The sequence below is a fragment of the Tiliqua scincoides genome, chromosome 1 (assembly GCF_035046505.1).
Source record: "Tiliqua scincoides isolate rTilSci1 chromosome 1, rTilSci1.hap2, whole genome shotgun sequence".
In the NCBI taxonomy this organism is placed as follows: Eukaryota; Metazoa; Chordata; class Lepidosauria; order Squamata; family Scincidae; genus Tiliqua; species Tiliqua scincoides.
The window spans coordinates 149,453,095-149,473,558 of record NC_089821.1 but is presented as its reverse complement, the minus strand read 5'-3'; the positions used below and the strand labels follow the sequence as shown (position 1 = coordinate 149,473,558).

General features: G+C 41.9%; 1 protein-coding gene across 3 annotated transcripts in view; it reads right to left on the bottom strand.

Annotated features, from left to right (window-relative positions):
* RANBP17 (RAN binding protein 17) overlaps nucleotides 1-20,464 on the bottom strand; it is a 211,682-nt gene that overhangs the window by 53,133 nt on the left and 138,085 nt on the right. For all 3 annotated transcript variants that reach the window (XR_010794968.1, XM_066639168.1, XM_066639178.1), the window contains exons 20-22: nucleotides 18,430-18,518; nucleotides 12,029-12,136; nucleotides 8,395-8,477 (exon numbers count right to left, since the gene is read on the bottom strand). Coding sequence is in view for 2 of the 3 variants with exons in the window: in XM_066639168.1 (XP_066495265.1) it covers nucleotides 8,395-8,477; nucleotides 12,029-12,136; nucleotides 18,430-18,518 (280 nt within the window). In the remaining variant the exon portion in view is untranslated. The remainder of the gene's footprint in view (nucleotides 1-8,394; nucleotides 8,478-12,028; nucleotides 12,137-18,429; nucleotides 18,519-20,464) is intronic.

The following is a 20,464-nucleotide window of genomic DNA, read 5'->3' as shown; positions in this document are numbered from 1 at the left end:
TTCTTTTCTTTTTTAATAAGAGCTAATTTCTGGATAAAGAGAGTGCCTGCTGAATAGCCAAGGGAAAGTGTCCGCCCATCCCAGCCCCTGTTCTGACCACCTTCTGCCCCATTCAACCCTCTCCCCAGTTCCCTCCAACCCCCTATGTGGGCTTACTAGCTCTGGTCAATCTCCGTGGATCTGCCAGAGCACAGGAGGCTGCTCTGCAAGCCTGCAGCAATGTGTCAGCAGAGGCTGCTTTGCGACTGCCATAAAGCAGCCTCCATCAGTGCAACACTGCTGGGGGAGGGGGATAGGATTGGGCCATGTGTCAGTCAATTGCAAACCACATTTAACAGTGGAATCAACCAAAGAGAAGGTACCATACTATTAAGAAAAGTTTTGATTTATATCAAATGTTCTTCCAATTATATTTTCATTGCTTATTTTGTTGTTGGCAACCTTCAGTCTCGAGAGACTCTGGTATCGCGCTCTGAAAGGTGGTTTTGGAACATCGTCTAGTGTGGCTGAAAAGGCCAATTCGGGAGTGACAATCCCTTCCACACCGGGAGCAAGTCCAGTCTGTCCCTGGTCTGTCTCCCTGGCTATGGGCCTTCCTTCTTTGCCTCAGACTGTTGGCCAAGTGTCTCTTCAAACTGGGAAAGGCCATGCTGCACAGCCTGCCTCCAAGCGGGCCGCTCAGAGGCCAGGGTTTCCCACTTGTTGAGGTCCACTCCTAAGGCCTTCAGATCCCCCTTGCAGATGTCCTTGTATCGCAGCTGTGGTCTACCTGTAGGGCGCTTTCCTTGCACGAGTTCTCCATAGAGAAGATCCTTTGTGATCCGGCCATCAACCATTCTCACGATATGACGCAGCCAACGCAGGCGTCTCTGTTTCAGCAGTGCATACATGCTAGGGATTCCAGCACGTTCCAGGACTGTGTTGTTTGGAACTTTGTCCTGCCAGGTGATGCCAAGAATGTGTCGGAGGCAGCGCATGTGGAAAGCGTTCAGTTTCCTCTCCTGTTGTGAGCGAAGAGTCCATGACTCGCTGCAGTACAGAAGTGTACTCAGGATGCAAGCTCTGTAGACCTGGATCTTGGTATGTTCCGTCAGCTTCTTGTTGGACCAGACTCTCTTTGTGAGTCTGGAAAACGTGGTAGCTGCTTTACCGATGCGCTTGTTTAGTTCGGTATCGAGAGAAAGAGTGTCAGAGATCGTTGAGCCAAGGTACACAAAGTCATGGACAACCTCCAGTTCATGCGCAGAGATTGTAATGCAGGGAGGTGAGTCCACATCCTGAACCATGACCTGTATTTTCTTCAGGCTGATCGTCAGTCCAAAATCTTGGCAGGCCTTGCTAAAACGATCCATGAGCTGCTGGAGATCTTTGGCAGAGTGGGCAGTGACAGCTGCATCGTCGGCAAAGAGGAAGTCACGCAGACATTTCAGCTGGACTTTGGACTTTGCTCTCAGTCTGGAGAGGTTGAAGAGCTTTCCGTCAGATCTGGTCCGAAGATAGATGCCTTCTGTTGCGGTTCCAAAGGCATGCTTCAGCAGGACAGCGAAGAAAATCCCAAACAAGGTTGGTGCAAGAACACAGCCCTGCTTCACGCCGCTTCGGATGTCAAAGGGGTCTGATGTGGAGCCATCGAAGACAACAGTGCCCTTCATGTCCTTGTGGAAGGATCTGATGATGCTGAGGAGCCTGGGTGGACATCCAATCTTGGGGAGAATCTTGAAGAGGCCATCCCTGCTGACCAGGTCGAAGGCCTTCGTGAGATCTATGAAGGCTATAGAGAGTGGCTGTCGTTGTTCCCTGCATTTCTCCTGCAGTTGTCTAAGGGAGAATACCATATCAGTGGTGGACCTGTTGGCTCAGAATCCGCACTGTGATTCTGGATAAACGCTCTCTGCAAGTACCTGGAGCCTCTTTAGTGCAACTCGGGCAAACAACTTTCCTACAATGCTAAGGAGAGAGATGCCATGGTAGTTGTTGCAGTCACCCCTGTCGCCTTTGTTCTTGTACAGCGTGATGATGTTTGCATCCCTCATGTCTTGAGGTACTCCACCTTCTCTCCAGCAGAGACAGAGGATTTCATGCAGCTCAGTGATGATGATCTCTTTGCAGCACTTTAGGACTTCAGCAGGGATGCTGTCTTTTCCAGGTGCCTTGCCAAAGGCAAGGGAGTCCAGGGCCACATGAAGTTCTTCTAGGGTTGGTTTACTGTCAAGCTCCTCCAGCACAGGCAGGCACTCAATGTTGTTCAGCGCTTCTTCGGTGACTACATTTTCTCTGGAATATAGCTCAGAGTAGTGCTGCACCCAGCGTTCCATCTGCTGCGTCCGATCCTGGATGACCTTGCCTGCGGCAGACTTCAGAGGGGCAATTTTCTTCTGTGTTGGACCTAGGGCCTGCTTGATACCATCATACATCCCCTTGATGTTGCCCATGTCAGCTGCTATCTGTATCTCGGAACAGAGCTGGAGCTTTTGCTTATTTAAGTGACTAGATTTCAGTCAAATTCACCCAGATCAAGCTCTATCAGCACCAAGACGTCCTGCTAGATATTCAGAGACATTTCCAGACACCACTCAGACTTGCAAAACTTCCGCTGCAGCTAAAAGGTACATTCCTGCTTTCATGTGAAGATCTGATGTAGCCTGCCTCAGATTATGAGGGAGATCTAGCAGCACCTTTGGTTGGTGGAATGTGTGTGGGCAACATGGTTGGGTGACCTTGGGCGCAATCCTACTCTACATTGGAACAGGCAAGCCAAGAGGCTTGTGCTGCATTCAGCGCAGGATAGGGGCACAAGGTGGCTCAGCCAGAGGCAAGGGGAAACTTTTCCCTTTACCTCTGAGTAAGGCGTCTTTTCCCCATGGGTCTCCTTGGACTTGCGCAAGTCCGAGGAGAGCGGAGTGGCTTAAAGCTGCTCCGTTCTCCCTGGAAACAGGGGTTGGGATTTAGTAGTTACGTTAACTGCCGGATTCCAGCCCTGCCTCCCACTTCCCGTCCACCAACTGCCCTCCCCCTGCCCAGAAACGCCTTCCTCCCACCTACCTCAGAGCCTTGCATTGGCCCAATTGGGCCGACGCAAGCCTTGCAGAGGAAGCAGGCGTGAATGCTTGTGTCAGCCTCCGCAGGCTGGCGCTCCTCTGAGTGCTGGTCTGGCTTCCTCCGGATGAGGCACAAATGTGCCTTACGGTATGTTTGCGACCCTCCTGAGCCAGTGCAAGGGACTTGCGTTGGCCTATAGGCTCTTCAGGATTACGCCCCTTGTCTCATAAGCAGACGGCGTGGCTGAACGGAATGCCCCCATGCTGCTAGATCATGCACGTCAGCTGTGACTTCCCGCTTGTAATGTTTTCCTTTATGGCAGGGGTTTCCAAACTTTTTCGCCAGAGGGCTGCATGAAATATCTGGTGCAGTGCTGAGGGTCAGAAAAAAATTTAAATATAAAATTTAAATAAATAAATTTGAGATGGAACTTAGATGAATTAATAAATGAGTGGGCTCATTCACTCAGCCTCTCCAGCCCTCAGAACACCCTCCAGATGCAATCAGAGTACAGCTCTGGTAATGTACAGTCGAGTGGGCCAGAGGCTTTTAGGGGAAAAGAGGCTGGCTGCGGGCTGGATAGAGGCTTGCTGCGGGCCGCATCTGGCTCCTGGGCTGGGTTTTGGAGACCCCTGCTTTATGGAAAAGAGAGAACTGAAGCTCTTAGGTCTGCAGGTCAATGGAAGCACGGCATAGAAAAAAGTTTTTTATGTTTTGGTGGATTGCTCTAATTGCAGTAGCTGACAAAAGTTTGTGGGTCAAGAATATTGATACAAAGTACAGCATATAATCATCCTTCCACCTTCTACCAGGTTGCTCAAAGATTTCAGCCTCCTGGTCTTTACATTTCTAGAAAATTATTACCATGATAATATGACATCAGTGCTGCCTTTGAGTCTCCTTGCATTTTCATGCCAGATGTGAAGGACTGGGCTGCCACCATGCATTATACACAATACTGGGGTGATTTCCTAAATAGGGTAGTTGGCACCAAAAAATGCAAATACTTTGTCATGTGCCTTGAAGCACCTATACTGCAACATTGACAATACCCTGACTACAGAATAGTAGTGACTATTCAAGAGGCAAGAGTGATTAAAAGTGAAATGCAAATTAACAAAAATATAAAGGATTTCAAATGGAGCTTCTTTTCTTTGAGTTGCATTATACCTGCTATCACAGGCTAGACTTGCACTGAGTCAGGGCTCTCAAAACAACAGAACCAATCCATAATTTTCAAATGGTCAACTGGTGTTTAAAATCTCTTTGTCAAAATCATTAACAAGTAACCAAAAAGAGTGGTTTGCACAACATTAAAATATTTAAGAGTATCAGTGTCTGCATCTACCAGCGTATCCACCTGCTGAATGCCAATAATATGAATGTTTAGTATGAAGTAGCAAGTAATAACTGGGCACAAAACAGATTATTAATATGGGCAATTTATTAAAAATTAATACTTATTTTATTTATTAAAACTTATTACACTGTGAAGAACGATTCAACTTTTTTTTTTTTTTAAAGATGCACTATTTTATTATGTTGCTAGGGTGGAATGGATTACAACACTAAACTTTACACGATAGATGTTCTAGAAGCAATTTAAAGCTCATTAGAAATAATGTCCCCGGCTACTGGAAAATGTGGTAAAATGTAATCCTCCTCCAAATGTTACCTGGGCTATGAGAACAGGAAATTGTTCTGTGCTACTGTGGCTAACCTTGATGCTGACCCTGAACAGTAACTGCTAGAACAGCTGAAAGCTGCAACAAAATTAAAAACTTACATCAAAGTATATCATGACAGAATGTAGATAAATAAAAAACAGCATATTGAAAATATTATTTTTCTGTCAGTCTTTCATAACGGTGAGATAGAGGAGTTACTAAAAATACAAGGACTCTCCTCACAGACACTAGAACAAAACATATATTAGGGTCTAGAACAAATCTTTTTCACCTGCTTGTGCTGATACTTGGTTCAGCTCTATAAGATCTATAGATGGAGACCTACAGAGCCTCGGAGTTACCTGTCCTATTGTGGGACACAACGGAAAGTCACTAATGATGTAGTGGGCAGAGGGTAGCCTGGGACACCAATGAACCACTGAGCATCCGCCGCTTACTAGGATCCTTGCCAAGATTGGGCCTTAAGCTGATCTAGTGAGACAGTTTGTATATTTGCAAGAGTTCACACTCAGCTTTGCTTCACGCTGCCAGTCTGAAATCAGTCTGACCACGCCTGCTCTGTACAAAGAAACTATATTTAGTCTACAAACCTACCCAAGCCCTGAGGACTGGCATCAGAAACCCTGCTTTGTTATTATTAATTATTATTGACAGTATTTGTATACTGTTTTTCAACGGAAAGTTCACAAAGCGGTTTACAGAGAAAATCAAATAACTAATGACTCCCTGTCCCAAAAGGGGTCAAAATCAAAAGATATACAAAAGAACAGCAGCAGACAGCCACTAGCAAAGACACTGCTGGGGTGAGGAGGGCCAGTTACTCTCCCCCTGGTAAATAAAAGAGGAGCACCCACTTGAAAAAGTGCCTTTTACCCAGTTAGCAGGGGTAACCTTTCCAGCCTGCCTTTATGTGAGGTCCACTTGGTTGGTACCAGGACTTTTTCAGTAGTGTAGTGACCCATCTATGGAATGTGTTCCTAGGGAGATGTGACACACTCCCAATTTCATCACATTTAACCATCATTTGAAGCAATTTTTATTCTTAAAGACATTTAAAATCTGCTCTTACCCTATGATTCTTTATTTCTACTTTCTCTGCTGTTTTTAGAATTGTATCTAGCATTTTTAGCATGCATTTTGCATCTTTTATTGCACTTCTGTTAACTAACATGAGCCAACCATTGATGGGGAAAGGCAGAGTATAAAAAAATTACACTAAGCATCCATATAGACAATTAGGCTTCCTGTACAGGCATTGAACAGGCCAACACTTTTGTATTCTTTTGGAGAGATTCTCTAAAAATTGCCAGTAAGAGGTGACAGTTCTTTTCAATGCTGATAAAATTATTTGCAAATTTCACCCTCCCTTTCATTTCAGAGCAAATCCTGCCATTGATTCCTTGACCCCCTTTCACTTATTCTGAAATCCTGATATTCTTGAAGCAATGACATGATGATATCACAATGAATTGATTCACTTTACAGTGGTTAGGGAGGAATAAGAGAATAGGCCTTTTATGGCTTGGTAACTGGTTAAAGAACAGAAAGCAGATAGAGTGCAGGAATAAATAAGTAATTTCAAAAACGGAGGAAAAGAATCAGTGGGAGCCCCCAAAGCTCTGCTTGGGACTGGTGCTCTTTAACTGGTTCATAAATGATCTGGAGGTTGGGGTAAACAGAGAGGTGGACTAGTTTGTCGATGACAACAAACTATTCAGGGTAGTAAAATGTAAAACAGATTGTGAAGTGCTCCAAAAGGTCTTCTCCAGCTTGGGTGAAATAGGCAAATGTTTCATTGTAACTAAGGGTAGAATAATACACATTAGGACAAAAAATATCAACATCATATATACACTGATGTGGCCTGAGATGCTGCTGCTGAACCAGGAAAGAGATCTTGGGACTTGTGATGGATCACTCAATGAAAATGTCAACCCAGTGTGCAGCTACAGTAAAAAAGGCAAATGTCATGCTAGAGGTCATTAGGAAAGAGACTGAGAACAACAGCATGTGCTGCATGCTGTGGTGGGGAGGGGACAATCAGGAGGCTTGGAAAAGGGAAAATATTTTCCCTCGACCACCAATGGGTCTCTTCCGGGGTGCTAATCCAAGGTGACAAAAGGGGTGTGTCAGCTTCCTGTGGAAGGGATAACATGATACCCCATCCTGCTTCTGACATGCCCACTCCTCCCCCACATCTGCCCTGATCCTCCCACCCCTTGCGCCATCCTCTCTGCCCACCCAACCAACTTACTGGCATCAACAGGGCTCCTCTGTTCTGTCAGTAGCGGCCTGGAAGAGCATGGTTTCTCATGCTTCTGAAAGGCATTTTATGATGCTGTAAATGTACTGCTACCAGAATACTAGTTCTGACAGGAACAGGCCCATTAGGATTGGGCTGTAAGGCAGTTAGTACTGTGGTTCCCAAACTTTTAAACACCAAGACCCAGTTTTTCAAACTACACTCTACTGGGACCCACTCAGCTTTACAAGACTTTAAAAAAAACGGTTCTACTACATTCTGCAAACTACACTCTGCTGGGATCCACCTGATTTTACAAGTCTAAAAAAAGGTTCACTTTACCAGCCACTCAAGCCTGTTTTTATCCTTTTTACTATGGTGGTGGAAGAGGGCTGGGCTGCCTTCTGGAGTGTTTGTGGAGCTCCACTTTTATCAGATCGGGACCTTCCTGGTGGTGGTGTTCCACTCAGCCTGCCCTTCAGAGTGGACTGAGGCATGTTAGCCTATTCATGAGTAAACATGCACGTGTTGCTCCATTTTGCTTTCCACAGGGCTTGATACATTTTCTTTGCCAGCTATCAGCTTGTCAATTTCACAACCCACTAAAAATCTGGTTGTGACCACTGGTGGGTCCCCGACCCAGTTGGGAGACAATGTGCAAGTATATTGTGCCATGTAAACCTACAGTGTGACCACATTTGGAATACTGCGCACAGTCTGTTCGCCCCATCTCAAGGAGGAGGATATTGTAGAGTTAGAAAAGATGCCAGAGAAGGAATCTGAAAGGATTACTGGAGCACCTCCCTTATGAGAAAAGGTCACAACATTGGGGACTTTCTTCTCTGAAAAACAGATGATTAAAAGGGGGGAGCATAAACAAAACTTATAAAATTATGCATTATGTGGAGAGAGAAGTTTTTCTTCCTCTCTCACGATATCAGAATCAGAGTCAGATTTAGGATGGACAAAAGGAGATACTTCACATGACACAAAAATCATCTGTAGAACGCACTGGCTTTAAAAGGGGATTGAACAAATTCTTGGAGGACAGGTCTTGCAGTGGCTACTAGTTATGATTGCTATGGGCCATATCCAAGTTTAACAACAATATGCTTCTGAATACCAGTTGTAGGGTAACAACGGCAGAAGAATGCCTTTTTCTTCTGGCTTGCAAGTTTCCCAGAGGCAGCTTGTAGGCTTCTGTGAAAAGCAGGATGCTGCACTAGATGGGCCTTTGGCATGAACCAGCAGAATTTTTCTCCTGCACTAATGAGCAGGAAAGTTATCTGCATAAAATTATCTGATTTCCAAAGATGTTCTCATTGCATTCATTCTCACAGTACAATCTGTGAATATCAATATCTCTGGAAGTCAAACCCTGTTTAAGGCCCTCTTCCCTAAGAGACAACATCAATGGATACTCACCGTAAGTGCAAATCATCTTACTAGCCTCCCTGAAGAGGAGAATCCCATTAGGAGATGACACATCAAAATTTAAACGTTGTGATCTGGGGGAGGGAAAAGCAGTAATACATGTTCAAATGGTCCAATGAAACAAAAAAGTCCCTCATAGTGCTAAAGCTGTGGTGGTCGAAGAAGAACTGAGCAGGAGGATGTTGATCCCATTCCTTTAGGGCAGCGGTTCCCAAACTTACCACTGCCATGGTGTCCTTCGTTCATGAAGCCCAGTCATGGCAGTGCCATTGTATGAGATCTCACAAGAACAGAATGAGATCTTGTGTGATCTTAGCCCAGTGAGCCAGGAAGAAGAGATACACAGATTGGGAACCACTGTATTAGGGCATGCATTTTCTTTCTGCAGGACAGAATCTGTACCTGTTTTTATTGGGTTAAACTCTAAAAATTGCTGAGTGGGGTTCTGTGCAACTGCAGTGGTCCCATCAGTGTGATTAAATATAGATCATGAAGAAGAAAAAGCAGTAATATATATTCTAATGTATTAATGACACAAAAATGAACATATACTAATTTTATAAGATGTCCTGAGGGGTCAGAGTAAGGTCAGTTTAGTCCAACATCTTGTATCCAACAGCAGCCAGTCAAATGCTTCTAGGACAGAGGTTCCCAAATTCCTTCAAGGGAGTACGGGACCTTGTAAGTAGTGGTGGGGGTGGGGCAGAAGCAGGGGGGTGGCTCCAATGGCACCGCAGCAATCATGGCGCCACAGGGACCCAGGGACATTCTAACATACCTGGAGGGTTCCTGAAGCCTCTTTGAGGGTCCTGGAGGTTCACAGCCTCCTCTGTGAGCCTCTGTGCAGCTGCCCTGCATGGTTGCCCTGAGCTCATCAGCAATCAGAGCTTAGGGCAGTTGTATAGAGGCTTCCAGAGGGGGCTGCAAGCCTCCTTGAATAGGCTTTAGGAGCCCCTTAGAATGTCCCTGTGGTGCCAAGATTGGTGCTGCACAGTCAGGGACCCGTTCCTGAGCCACTCCCTTTAAGAGGGAACAATTTCTGGTTCCCCTGGTGGATCATGACCCACCAGTTTGGGAGCCGCTATTCTAGGAAGTCCACGAGCCAGGCATGAAAGCAACAGCTGTGCTGTTTGACCCTAGCAATTGCTTCTTAACTATGCTTCTTAACTATCTGGAGACAGATGTTCCATTTAGCTATTATTTATTCCTTTTTACATTTTTACACTTCCGAGGAGTTCAGGGTAGTATACATGGTTCCTTCCCTCCTTTTGTCCTCACAACAACCCTGTAAAGTAGGTTAGGTTGAGAGATAGTGACTGGTCCAAGGGGTCACCCAGGAAACTTTGTGGCTAAATGGGATTTGAACCTGGATCTTCTAGGTCTAACACCAGAACCACTACAACATCCTGGCTCATTATAGATAGTACCTGGGTCATAAGGACAAGTCATCTATACCAAGGATGGGTAGTTGTCCCTCATTTCACATCCAAACTGATAGGCACTCAACCACCAACTGGCTTCTGTGAGAAGAGGAAGAGCCCAGTCCCAGCTGGAGAAGCAGCAGCCAGTGGAGAAAAATCATGATAATACCTTATCAGAGATTGAGGCTATACACTGCTTTATAAGAATAGCTTACTATTCATGATGATGGCATTTATCCTTTGCCCACGGTCACTCTTTCCTTGTGGCAACCAGGCTGCCTGACTTACACTCCACAAGCAGAAATTGCCATTTTGTACAGCACTGAAAAGCTTTACAATATTTGTGTCATCCTACGAATTGCAAAACAACATCTGGCATACAGGGGAAAAAACACCAAAAGCTCTATCATAACGCACAATTTGATACTCTGTAACATATTTTAACCATGTCAAAGTGTATTGTATTATGCATTTTAACCTGTAAAACCTTATGCAATACACAACTCAAGAAAAAGCAAACCCATCCCTGATGATGTTCTCTTAAGGGAAAAATACAGACTTTCTGCATACCAATAGGTAGAACAACACAATGAATATGCAAAAGAGTTCAGTGAGCTCCCCCTATTTGGAGATTTATTCTACTAGTTCCACTTTGCTTTTGTTTTCCACTCTCACCATGTGTAAAACAAAGACACAACCTTAATCTCTCTCCTTTGAAGGTTCAACATTACTAAAAAAGTATCTTCAGTTTTATTAATTTTGGAAATACAGGAAATGAAAATGGAAATTACCCAATTACACTCTTATTGTATATATAAGAGAGAATATCAACATCAGATAAAGCCACAGCAGGAATGGCAACATGATATCACTAGCCTAGAAAGCATTAAAAGGAGATCAGACAAATTCATAGGGGACATCTATCAATAATCACTAGCCATAATGGTAATATATGACTTCCAGTATGCGTCTGAGTACCAGCTGCAGGGAAGTAAGGATAGGAAAATGTCTTGCTTCTGGGCTTCCTGGAGACACCTGGTCAGCTACTATCGAATGAAGGATGATGGACTAGATGGACCTATCCAGCTCCTCTCATATATAATACCAGAAAGTCAGTGTGGTGTAGTGGCTAGAACATCTGACTAGTACTGGAGAACCCTTGGGCGCAAATCTTCACTCAACAATGAAGCACAGCCTAACTTCCTCCACAGCACCGTTTTGAGGATGAAATGGAGCAAGAGAACTGTGTACACTGCCTTGAACTCCTTGAAATAAGTACAGGCATCAGCAGGCATCACTAAGAGGCATCAGCAGAAGGAATATCACCCACAGCAGGTTACTTTCAAATGAACAGATTTCAAATGAACAGACATAACAAGATTAGGCCTTTCTGGAGGACTTAGGACGGCATGCCTTGTCTCTGCATTGTTCAAATACCTATTAAGGTGTATATTGTGCTACCCATTCTTGGATATTCTTGGTCGTGGATGTCATGTAGATAGCCCATAACTGACCCTGACTTTTATTTCCTACCGTGCAAAGTGCCACCCTCTCAACAGTAAATAGAAGTACTCTAGGAAGCTGCAAGTGTTCACAGGGGGTCATAGCTCCTCTTCATTTTACTCTTCTCAGTGAACACTACTCAACTTAGAAGACTTCAAGGCAGACTTCCAATGGATGGCCAATATGTTCCCAGACCCCTTCACCAGACTGTCAAAATCATCACCCTCAGTCCCATTAGTATGACTTCAAAAGATGTCAATAGCCTGGTTTTATTTCACACATGGATAGCTAGGAACAGAACGCCTCAATTTTCATTGACAATTGTGATAGTTAATAATCTAATCTAACATTTTTTTTAATTGTTCAGAGATTTAGTTCCATACCCTCATCATTTGGTTCTCATACTCCCAAGGGGTATGGAAACCCCCAGTTAAAAATCCCTTTGTTAAAAAAACAAAGGACTACCTTTGTTTTCTGAAATAACTGTTTGCGTGAACATAATATGAGACCTTTCAACCTGGTCCTGACTGAGTAAAGGTCCCTACAGGCAGCAGGGCAACAATTAGATATGTTTTTAGCAAATATCAGGCTTGCTTTGAGGCAATTCTGAACAATGACAACAATTTCTTAGCTTGGTCACATGCTACAGTACATGAAGGAAACTATTTAAGTAAGGTAAACAACACTGTAGTGACCTGTACCTGTTCTGCATCATCTCAGCCATGACCTTCAAGATAGGAGTCGTACATGCTGGTTCACGGTACCAAAGCTCAATAGCTCTCTGCAGCATGGGAAGGTAGGATGGATATCTTTCACAAAGTAAGTTAAAGACAAAGTCCAAAATAAAAGATCGATATGAAAACTTAGTTTTTAAACTTACTCTAAAACATGAGGCTAAGATTTCAGGCCTACCCTGAAAATTGTCACTGAAACTATGCCAAATTTAGAGGTGTTGGAATGAACAGAAAGGATCTGATTCTATAAAGTTGCATCAGTCACTGGCAACCTAAGATAACCCAATAAATCAGCAAACAAATCAATGCAAGAAAATCTATGTACCAACATTTCAGAAACTTGGTTTATTTAGGGATTTGTACCCCACATTTTTGATCTCCAGAGTTTCCAAGGTAGCTCGCAAACACAAAGTTAAATAATGTTTATGTTTCAATTTAAAACAAAGTTAAACAATTAAAACTATTAAAATATCCAACCACAATAACACAGGTCAACACACATTTTGCTGACTTAAAAGTCAGATGCATTCCTGGGTATATTTCAGGTACTGATTGAAAAAATGGCATCGGTTTTGCCACCATATCTTATCTAGTTTCAGAGATACAGCATAGCCTCATTAGCAAATGGTTCAAGCAATTTCCTCATGAGAAAGCCTACGCTGCCGTGGCTTCCTCACAAAGAAGCTGCTCAAACCATTCACTGATGAGGCTAAGCGCTATCTCCAAAAACCGATGCCTGAGGGCAAGACTGATGCCATTTTTGGAATCCACACCCCAGATTCATATAAAACCAGCATTAATTTTGAAAAATAAAGAAAAAAAATATTTTCTGACCCACAATTTCACAGGACAGTGTAATCAAAACAAAAGAAAGAGGAGCAGGAAAACTTTAATCAACTCAGCTGGGGACACTCAAAACAACTGAAATGCCTGGTGAAACACTCTTCATCAAGTACTGAAACGCTAATAGTGAGAAGGCCAAATGAGCTTCCAAGGATAGGAAGTTCCACAACACGGGGGATGCAACTGAAAAGGCCCCATCCCATGTTACCCCCAATTAAACTTCCAATGGTGGGAGAACATGGAGTAGTTCCTCAGATGATGAATGAATTGATATGGGAGGAGACAGATCCTCAGATGGCCTGATCCTCAAGCTGCCTAGGGCTATAAAGAAAAAAAACAAGCACCTTGAATTGAGCCCAGAAACAAATGGTAACCAGCACAAGTGGTGAAGAATGGGGAGCCACATGCTACCAAGCTCAGGCCCTAGCTAAAACTCATGCTGCTTTCTGAAGCTGACATGTCCAAATGCTTTTGAAAGGTAGTTTGCTAAAAGCTCCTAATTTCCCCCACTTATGGTCTTCATAAATGGTTCTTGAAATGGATAAGCATCCTAAAGTGCCTACTTAGGCACTGAGGTACAGTAGCCAGTACTGTAATTTGCCTCCTCATTCTTCCCACCAGACTAATAACAAAGAATGTGGCTTTGAGCCAAACCAAAAAGCAATGGGGTCTACTTCTGAGTAAATAAGGCTGCAAATATGTGTAGCTACACTTGCTCATGCTCATTACTTGTTGCTTGTCTCTCCACTGTGAACTGAACTCCCAGTTACGTGTTATATGTTGGATATGCAGAGCCTTGGGCTTAACACGCCAGGCACCTTACAGAAGGACTTGATTAATGGTTCCACTGGTATGTTGTTTACTATGCACTTATTCCGATAGTGTTTACTAAAAGGTTGTGAAGACCGGAATTTAAAAAGTTAATGAATAAAAAATGTATCTTATGATCTTTTACTATATTTTTAATAAATTAGAGACTGTTTAGTTCCTAGCTAACAATTACTGGTAGGATATTTTTCAGGATCTGGCCTCAGGTAAGATCAGACTATGTGTTGAGAGAGTTAGGACAGACAAAAGAAAATATTTCTTTACTCAGCGTGTGGTTGGTCTGTGGAACTCCTTGCCACAGGATGTGCTGATGGCTTCTGGCCTGGACGCCTTTAAAAGGGGATTGGACAAGTTTCTGGAGGAAAAATTCATTATGGGTTACATGTGCAACCTCCTGATTTTAGAAATGGGCTATGTCAGAATGCCAGATGCAAGGGAGGGCACCAGAATGAGGTCTCTTGTTATTTGGTGTGCTCCCTGGGGCATTTGGTGTGCCGCTGTGAGATACAGGAAGCTGGACCAAATGGGCCTATGGCCTGATCAACTAAATAATAATAATAATAATAATAATAATAATAATAATAATAATAATAATAATAATAATACAGGTATTTCTATACCGCCTTTCTTGGTCGTCAGATTTCTCCTTAGACTTTATTCAAGGAGGTTTACATAGGCAGGCAAATTAAATCCCCATAGGGATTTTTACAATTTGGAAGAAGATTTCTATCTTTTAAGAAACCACAACATTCAGATGTTTCTTTCTTGATCTGGTCTTTCTTGATTCTGGCCTCCATCCTCCCACGCTCAGAGCAGATGGAATAGCTTGGCTCAGCTTGTCAGCTGCTTCAAGGTCACACGGTGCCGGTGGCCTCAAACTGGCAACCTTCAGATCCAGGGTTGTTATCCCTTCAGATGTTATCTTCAGGCAAATGGAGGCTCAACCCTCTAGACCAGACCTCCTGCCCTGCCATAATCAGATGTCCCCTAAATTTAACCCCTGACTTATTCAAGGGTCATAGAAAATTCTATGATTTTTGGCTCAAATCAATTTATTCTCAAGTATCTATGGTAAGTATAGAGTCCTTTTAACTGTGTGCACGCACGTGTGTGTAAAAATCACCAGTGGCATAGCTAGGTCATTTGACACTCGGGGCCCATAAATTTAAAATCACCCCATACAATATAATTAATTGTTAAATTAATTCATTTTTATACCACTCTTCCTCTAAGGAGCTCAGGGCAGTATGCATGGTTCCTCCCCTTATTTTGTCCTCACAACAACCCTGTGAGGTAGGTGAGACTGTGAGATAGTAATAGTCTTGAATGAAATAATAATGAAATGTCATGAAATGAATAATAGTCATGAAATAATAGTCATGAAATGAATAATAATAATGGTCAGAAAATAAATGCAGTGATAATTTCCCCACAAGCAACGGCTGAAATTCTGCATCAAATGGTAAATAACATGATTGTATTATTCCTAAAAGCCACAATTTTGGTCACGAGTGTCCGTCCCCCCCAGTAAGTCTCATTGGTCCATTTTGCGTTAAAACCGCAACTCTCAAACTTTTAGTACCTGGACTTACTGTTTAGAATGACAATCTGTTTGGGACCCTCTGGAAGTGATGTCATGGCTGGAAGTGTCATCATCAAGCAAATTAAAATAATTTATAAATAATTAAAGAAAAACAAATGATAAAATAAGGAGAAGCAAGTCTACATTCACCAAGTAAATTTTCTCTATAGCCTGCCTGCAATAACAGCTCCTCCCCCCAAAAAAATAAATAAGATTTTCAGCCCTACCCAGTGCCCAGTTCAATTTAAGCTCTTATATTTAATCCATATCTCTGTCAGGACCCAACCAGCTTTACAAGTGTAAAATAGAAAAACTTCACCTTACCAGCTAAAGCCTCTATTTTATTCTTTTTATGGGGGGGCTGCCTTCTGGAGCATTTGATGAGCTCCTGAATTGGGACCATTCTAGTGGCCTCACATTCCCCTTTGCCTGACCTGACCACAAGCCAAGGCACATTTGGTTACTCATGAGTAAACACGACCATGTGGCTTAGTTTTTCTTTCCATAGGGCTAAAAACATTTGTCAGCTTGGAAGGAGGGACTCCCTTCTCAGGTGTTTTTTTTTGGGGGGGCTGCGTTCATCGGACTGGGACTATTCTGCTGTCACTGGTTTCCTCTCAACTTGCCCTTTCCAATGGCCTAAGGCAAGTTTGCCTACTCATGAGTAAACATGCAATATGGCTCAGGGCGCAATCCTAACCCCTTATGTCAGTGCTTTCCAGCACTAACATAAGGGCTGTGCAGCTCTGAGGTAAGGGAACAAACATTTCCTTACTTTGAGGAGGCCTCCGTGAGTGACACCCAACTGCAGGATGCAGCACATGTCCCATTGGCACTGCTATGCCAGTGCTGGAAAGCACTGACATAAAGGGTTAGGATTGCGCCCTCAGTTTCACTTTCCATAGGGCTCCATGCATTTTTGTTTTCTGGTTTTTTGGTCATAACTTTTGATGAAATGGAGATATTTCACTCTGGTTTTTCACATTTTATTCTACTGTAAATTTCACGTCATTTCCCAACAATTTTCTTGGGACAAGCTGAGATTTGTGTTTCCGCCTCCTCCTCTCCTCAAGAACTATATCAGATACTATAGGTATGATGTATATTAGAACAGAATTTACTATTTTAGACATGTTATACTTCTCAAAGCAAGTCCTAACACAAAAACCATTAAAGCAATAAGGCCTATGTTAATCCTAAAAGTAGCTAGGTCCTGTAACACACTCGAGGCATGTACAGTTTCCTAAAACGTATAACACTATTGCATGAATATTAAGAAATTTCCATTAATTAAACAGCATCCCGATTTTATACTTTAGTGGCCCATGTGTTCATAAAACTTTATTCCTGTACTGTACATCCAAGAGTACCCTGTATACCCAATACATTTCAAAGCAAATCAACTTTCTGATATGTTACATTTGATTCACTGACAACTTGACATATCCATATTTCAGGAGAAATGAATGACTTTCATATGCATATTTTTAGTTCCATATCCTTATTTACCTTTCCTTTACAGAATTATCCAGGAAAAGCCTATACCTTCCCCACAAGAAATATCTTTAAAATATTTGGAGATATTTTAATAATGCCTTATGAGAGATCAAATAACAAGTTTGTAACAGATTTTTCTATTATTACACATATTTGCTCTTCATCCCTTGCCCAGAGGGAAAAACTATAAATCTTTTCTCAACTGAATGAACACCATTTATCATATTCATTTTCTTGTCAATACAATTATGAAAAGCCTTTGGCCTTTTTCCAAGGAGTCTGATTTGTTACGGAAACCCAATTAGTATAAGCAAGCCTGCTACAAACAATCCTATTTTGCAGGATAACATTACTATTCTGCCTGCTTGGCTATTCACTTCCAAACCATTACCCTAGAACTGTTAGAATATATAAAATATAATGATTCCCAGGTCAAAGTACAAGTCAAAGAGATTATGAATTCTGCTCATTTTTGCCCTCTAGTGGCAGAAGTTACATTCAGAGCTGTTTATTCAAATACGAAGAGGAAATCTAGGAGGGGATTAGCTCAAGGGGATTATTCATAAGTGATTCTAAGAAATTCTTTAATCCGGTTTAAATACTTTTCTACTACTGTTGAATTTGTACTCTGCTTTGAGTGTTCTTTTTTAAAAAAAATAAAATAAAAAGATGCTCTATACATTTTAATGCATAAAATATATGTTAGCCAGGGTCATTTTGTTTTAAAATTCACTTTACAAAAGATGGACACACAAAAACTAATTTTTTATGAAAAGCTGCAACTGGAAAATCTTTAAATGCCAGTGTCCTAAATGAAGGAGAGTTCAGAAGTACAAATCCTAGTTAGACAGAATACTCCTTAAAGATCACTGTGATCTTTAAATACTGGATCTCAAGTGGCTATTCACTTCTAAATAGCTCTGTTCATTCTGGTAAGGTGGGTAATTTAGATTATTCTAGAAAGGCATATTATTCTTTAGTCTTGACATCTCTGACCAGTGTACTTCAAACTAATTTAGAGTTTAAGCTGTTCAGCTTGCCAAACCCTCCACAAGCGATTATCATGCATTGGTTTAAAAACCTGTTTTTCTTTCTAGAAAAGTGTTACATAGAACTCAAATACATAATAGAAATCTTGCAACCCTAAAGCATTTACGCTGCGGTTTGAGAGATTTCATAGCTACTTGCATAGTAACATCTGAAACACACAAGATATAAAGAGGATTCCTGCAATTAGTTGCTTGAAATATAAAACAGAAATCCAAAAGGAGCTCTATTTTAAAACACAGCCATGCCACATTTGAAATTAAAGAGCTACAGATTTATCTAAGCATCACAAGTTCACAATGGAGTGGCAGAATATTTAGGGATTAGTGTAAACAAAACATAACAAAACCCCCAACCCCTACCCAAAAGTGACCTCTTTGTGGTCTCTCTCCAAATGCTGCCCTCCCAGCTAATGGCATGATTGCAACTGTACTGTAATTTTAGCTGATTACACATTAGTTCATTTAGCTTTGTTTCCTCTTCCCCACTGTGCCACACTATTAAACTAATGCAAGGGACCTGGTATCCCTCTGTGCACAGAGCCGGCATTGTCATAGTGTAATAAGGATACATCCAGTCAAACAGCATGGTGTAGCTGGTCTTTGTGTTCAGTGCAAAGGCAATTCCTCGAAGATCTCTTGCCAGTCCGATCAACATACGCTGTCAGTGGGAAAGAGACACAGTAATTGATTTTCACGTTAGCATGAAGCAGATGGAGTAATGATCAGCCAATAATGAGCACAATATCTGATTTTAATTCATTAGTGTAAATGTCTCTTTTTTAAAAAAAGACTAGAGGGTTTTTTTTAGATCTTGCGCTTTAATACTGATTATATTAACAGAATGTATACTAATGTACTGCAATAAGGGTATCAAGACAGTTAATTTATCTTGAAATAGTAGGTACACAATCAAATAATCAATTTAAGTTGTATATTCAAAGGGAAGATCTATTTAAGAGGAGCTGATTTCCATTATACCACCCTTTCTATTTATTTTTAAACTGAGCACAGAATTTACATGGCTGTCACTTTTCCAACTTGCTCATCACTCAGAAGTAATCTGAGCAAGATGGTTCAGTTTTATGTTTGAAATGTAAGCAGCTGTTGAGAATGAAACATGAATACATTTCCATAAACTTTACTGGATAAACTCAATACATTAATATTAAATTCATTGAAAAATGTTAGTATAAAACGTTTCTGTCTTTAAATACTGAGACATCCATATCCATTCTTTCTATCAAACATCTGCTGAAGTCATTTAGCAGTCTATAATTATTACCAGAGTTGAAGGTTCCTTGGGTGCTTTTCTTTCTATGAGATGCCAGTGGGACTTATAAGTCATCTATTAAGCTATCAGAACCAGCTATGACATTGCCATCAGCATTAGTCTGAATACCATAATGTTAATCAGACTGACTTTACGAGGAATTCTTTGGACTGAGGGTTAAATCAGATGAATTTACCACAAGAAACACAGTGTTTGCCTATACTACATTCACTCCAGATCAAGGCTAATTTGAGGCTTCTGTTATGTGCAATCATCCTATCAAGTCGACAAAGTTGCATGTTTCTACCCTGTGCCACTTATGCTAACGTATGGAAATCTATGTAGACCAAAGGATCATGTCATAGAAGGAGAAAAAGAAGCAAAGTCCTCCATTTCAACTTTCTCTTTCATAGAAATCCATCAAATCCAACATCACAGGCATATGCAACCATCCAAATACAACCAATACAACTTCTGTATTTTTCAAATCCTCATCAGAGCAACCATCCTGTAGTTGCTCTGATGAGGAAATGAAAAATACAGAAGTACTTACAACAACAGATCTTGATTTCGTTTTCCCCATTCCTTAATTTGTCAGCAAATTCAGTCAAACCTTTGTTGGGGGAAAAAGAAGCAGGAGGGACATGCAATTTGCAAACCAAGTTGGAGTACAGCATTAAATCCCAACAAAGGGAAAGAAGACAGCATCTGGTCCAGTTAACATTAAACTCATCATAGTTAACCAAACCAGACCAAACAGAATTGCTCAGAATGTGATGGGAGTCAAATTTGACCATAATGGATATGAACTCTCAAGTACACCATTTCATCTACAGTTGTGTGCATTGCAGGATTCTGAACAGAATTTGATACTGAGAACAAACTCAGCAGCCTGAGAACTTCCATTTATGTTGTTGCTAAAGTTCTAGTCCATATGGCAAGAACAAACACAGGCAATGCCTAGTGACATTTCTAAAGGGGGGGATAGGCAGCAATAATCAGAGGAATTCCTGGATAGGGGCAAAACAGTAAGTGTCTTCAGGCTACCGGACGCCCATGTAAAGCGCCCCCTCAGCTTCCGAGCCATTCAGGAAGGCAAGTGCAAAGAAAAAGGGATGCCTCCACTTTGCTTTCGTAGCCAGGACTGGCTTGGAAGCAGAGGGGGGAGAGGCCACTTTACATGGGCATCTGGGCGCCTGAAGATGTTTACTGATTAACACCCCCTCCAGGAACAACTTGGGCAGCAATAGACTATCTAGTGATGAAGGGCCAGATTTTCAGTGCTCTAGGAAGCTCCCTGCCCTTCCCTATGGATAGCAGAACCAGAATAGGCT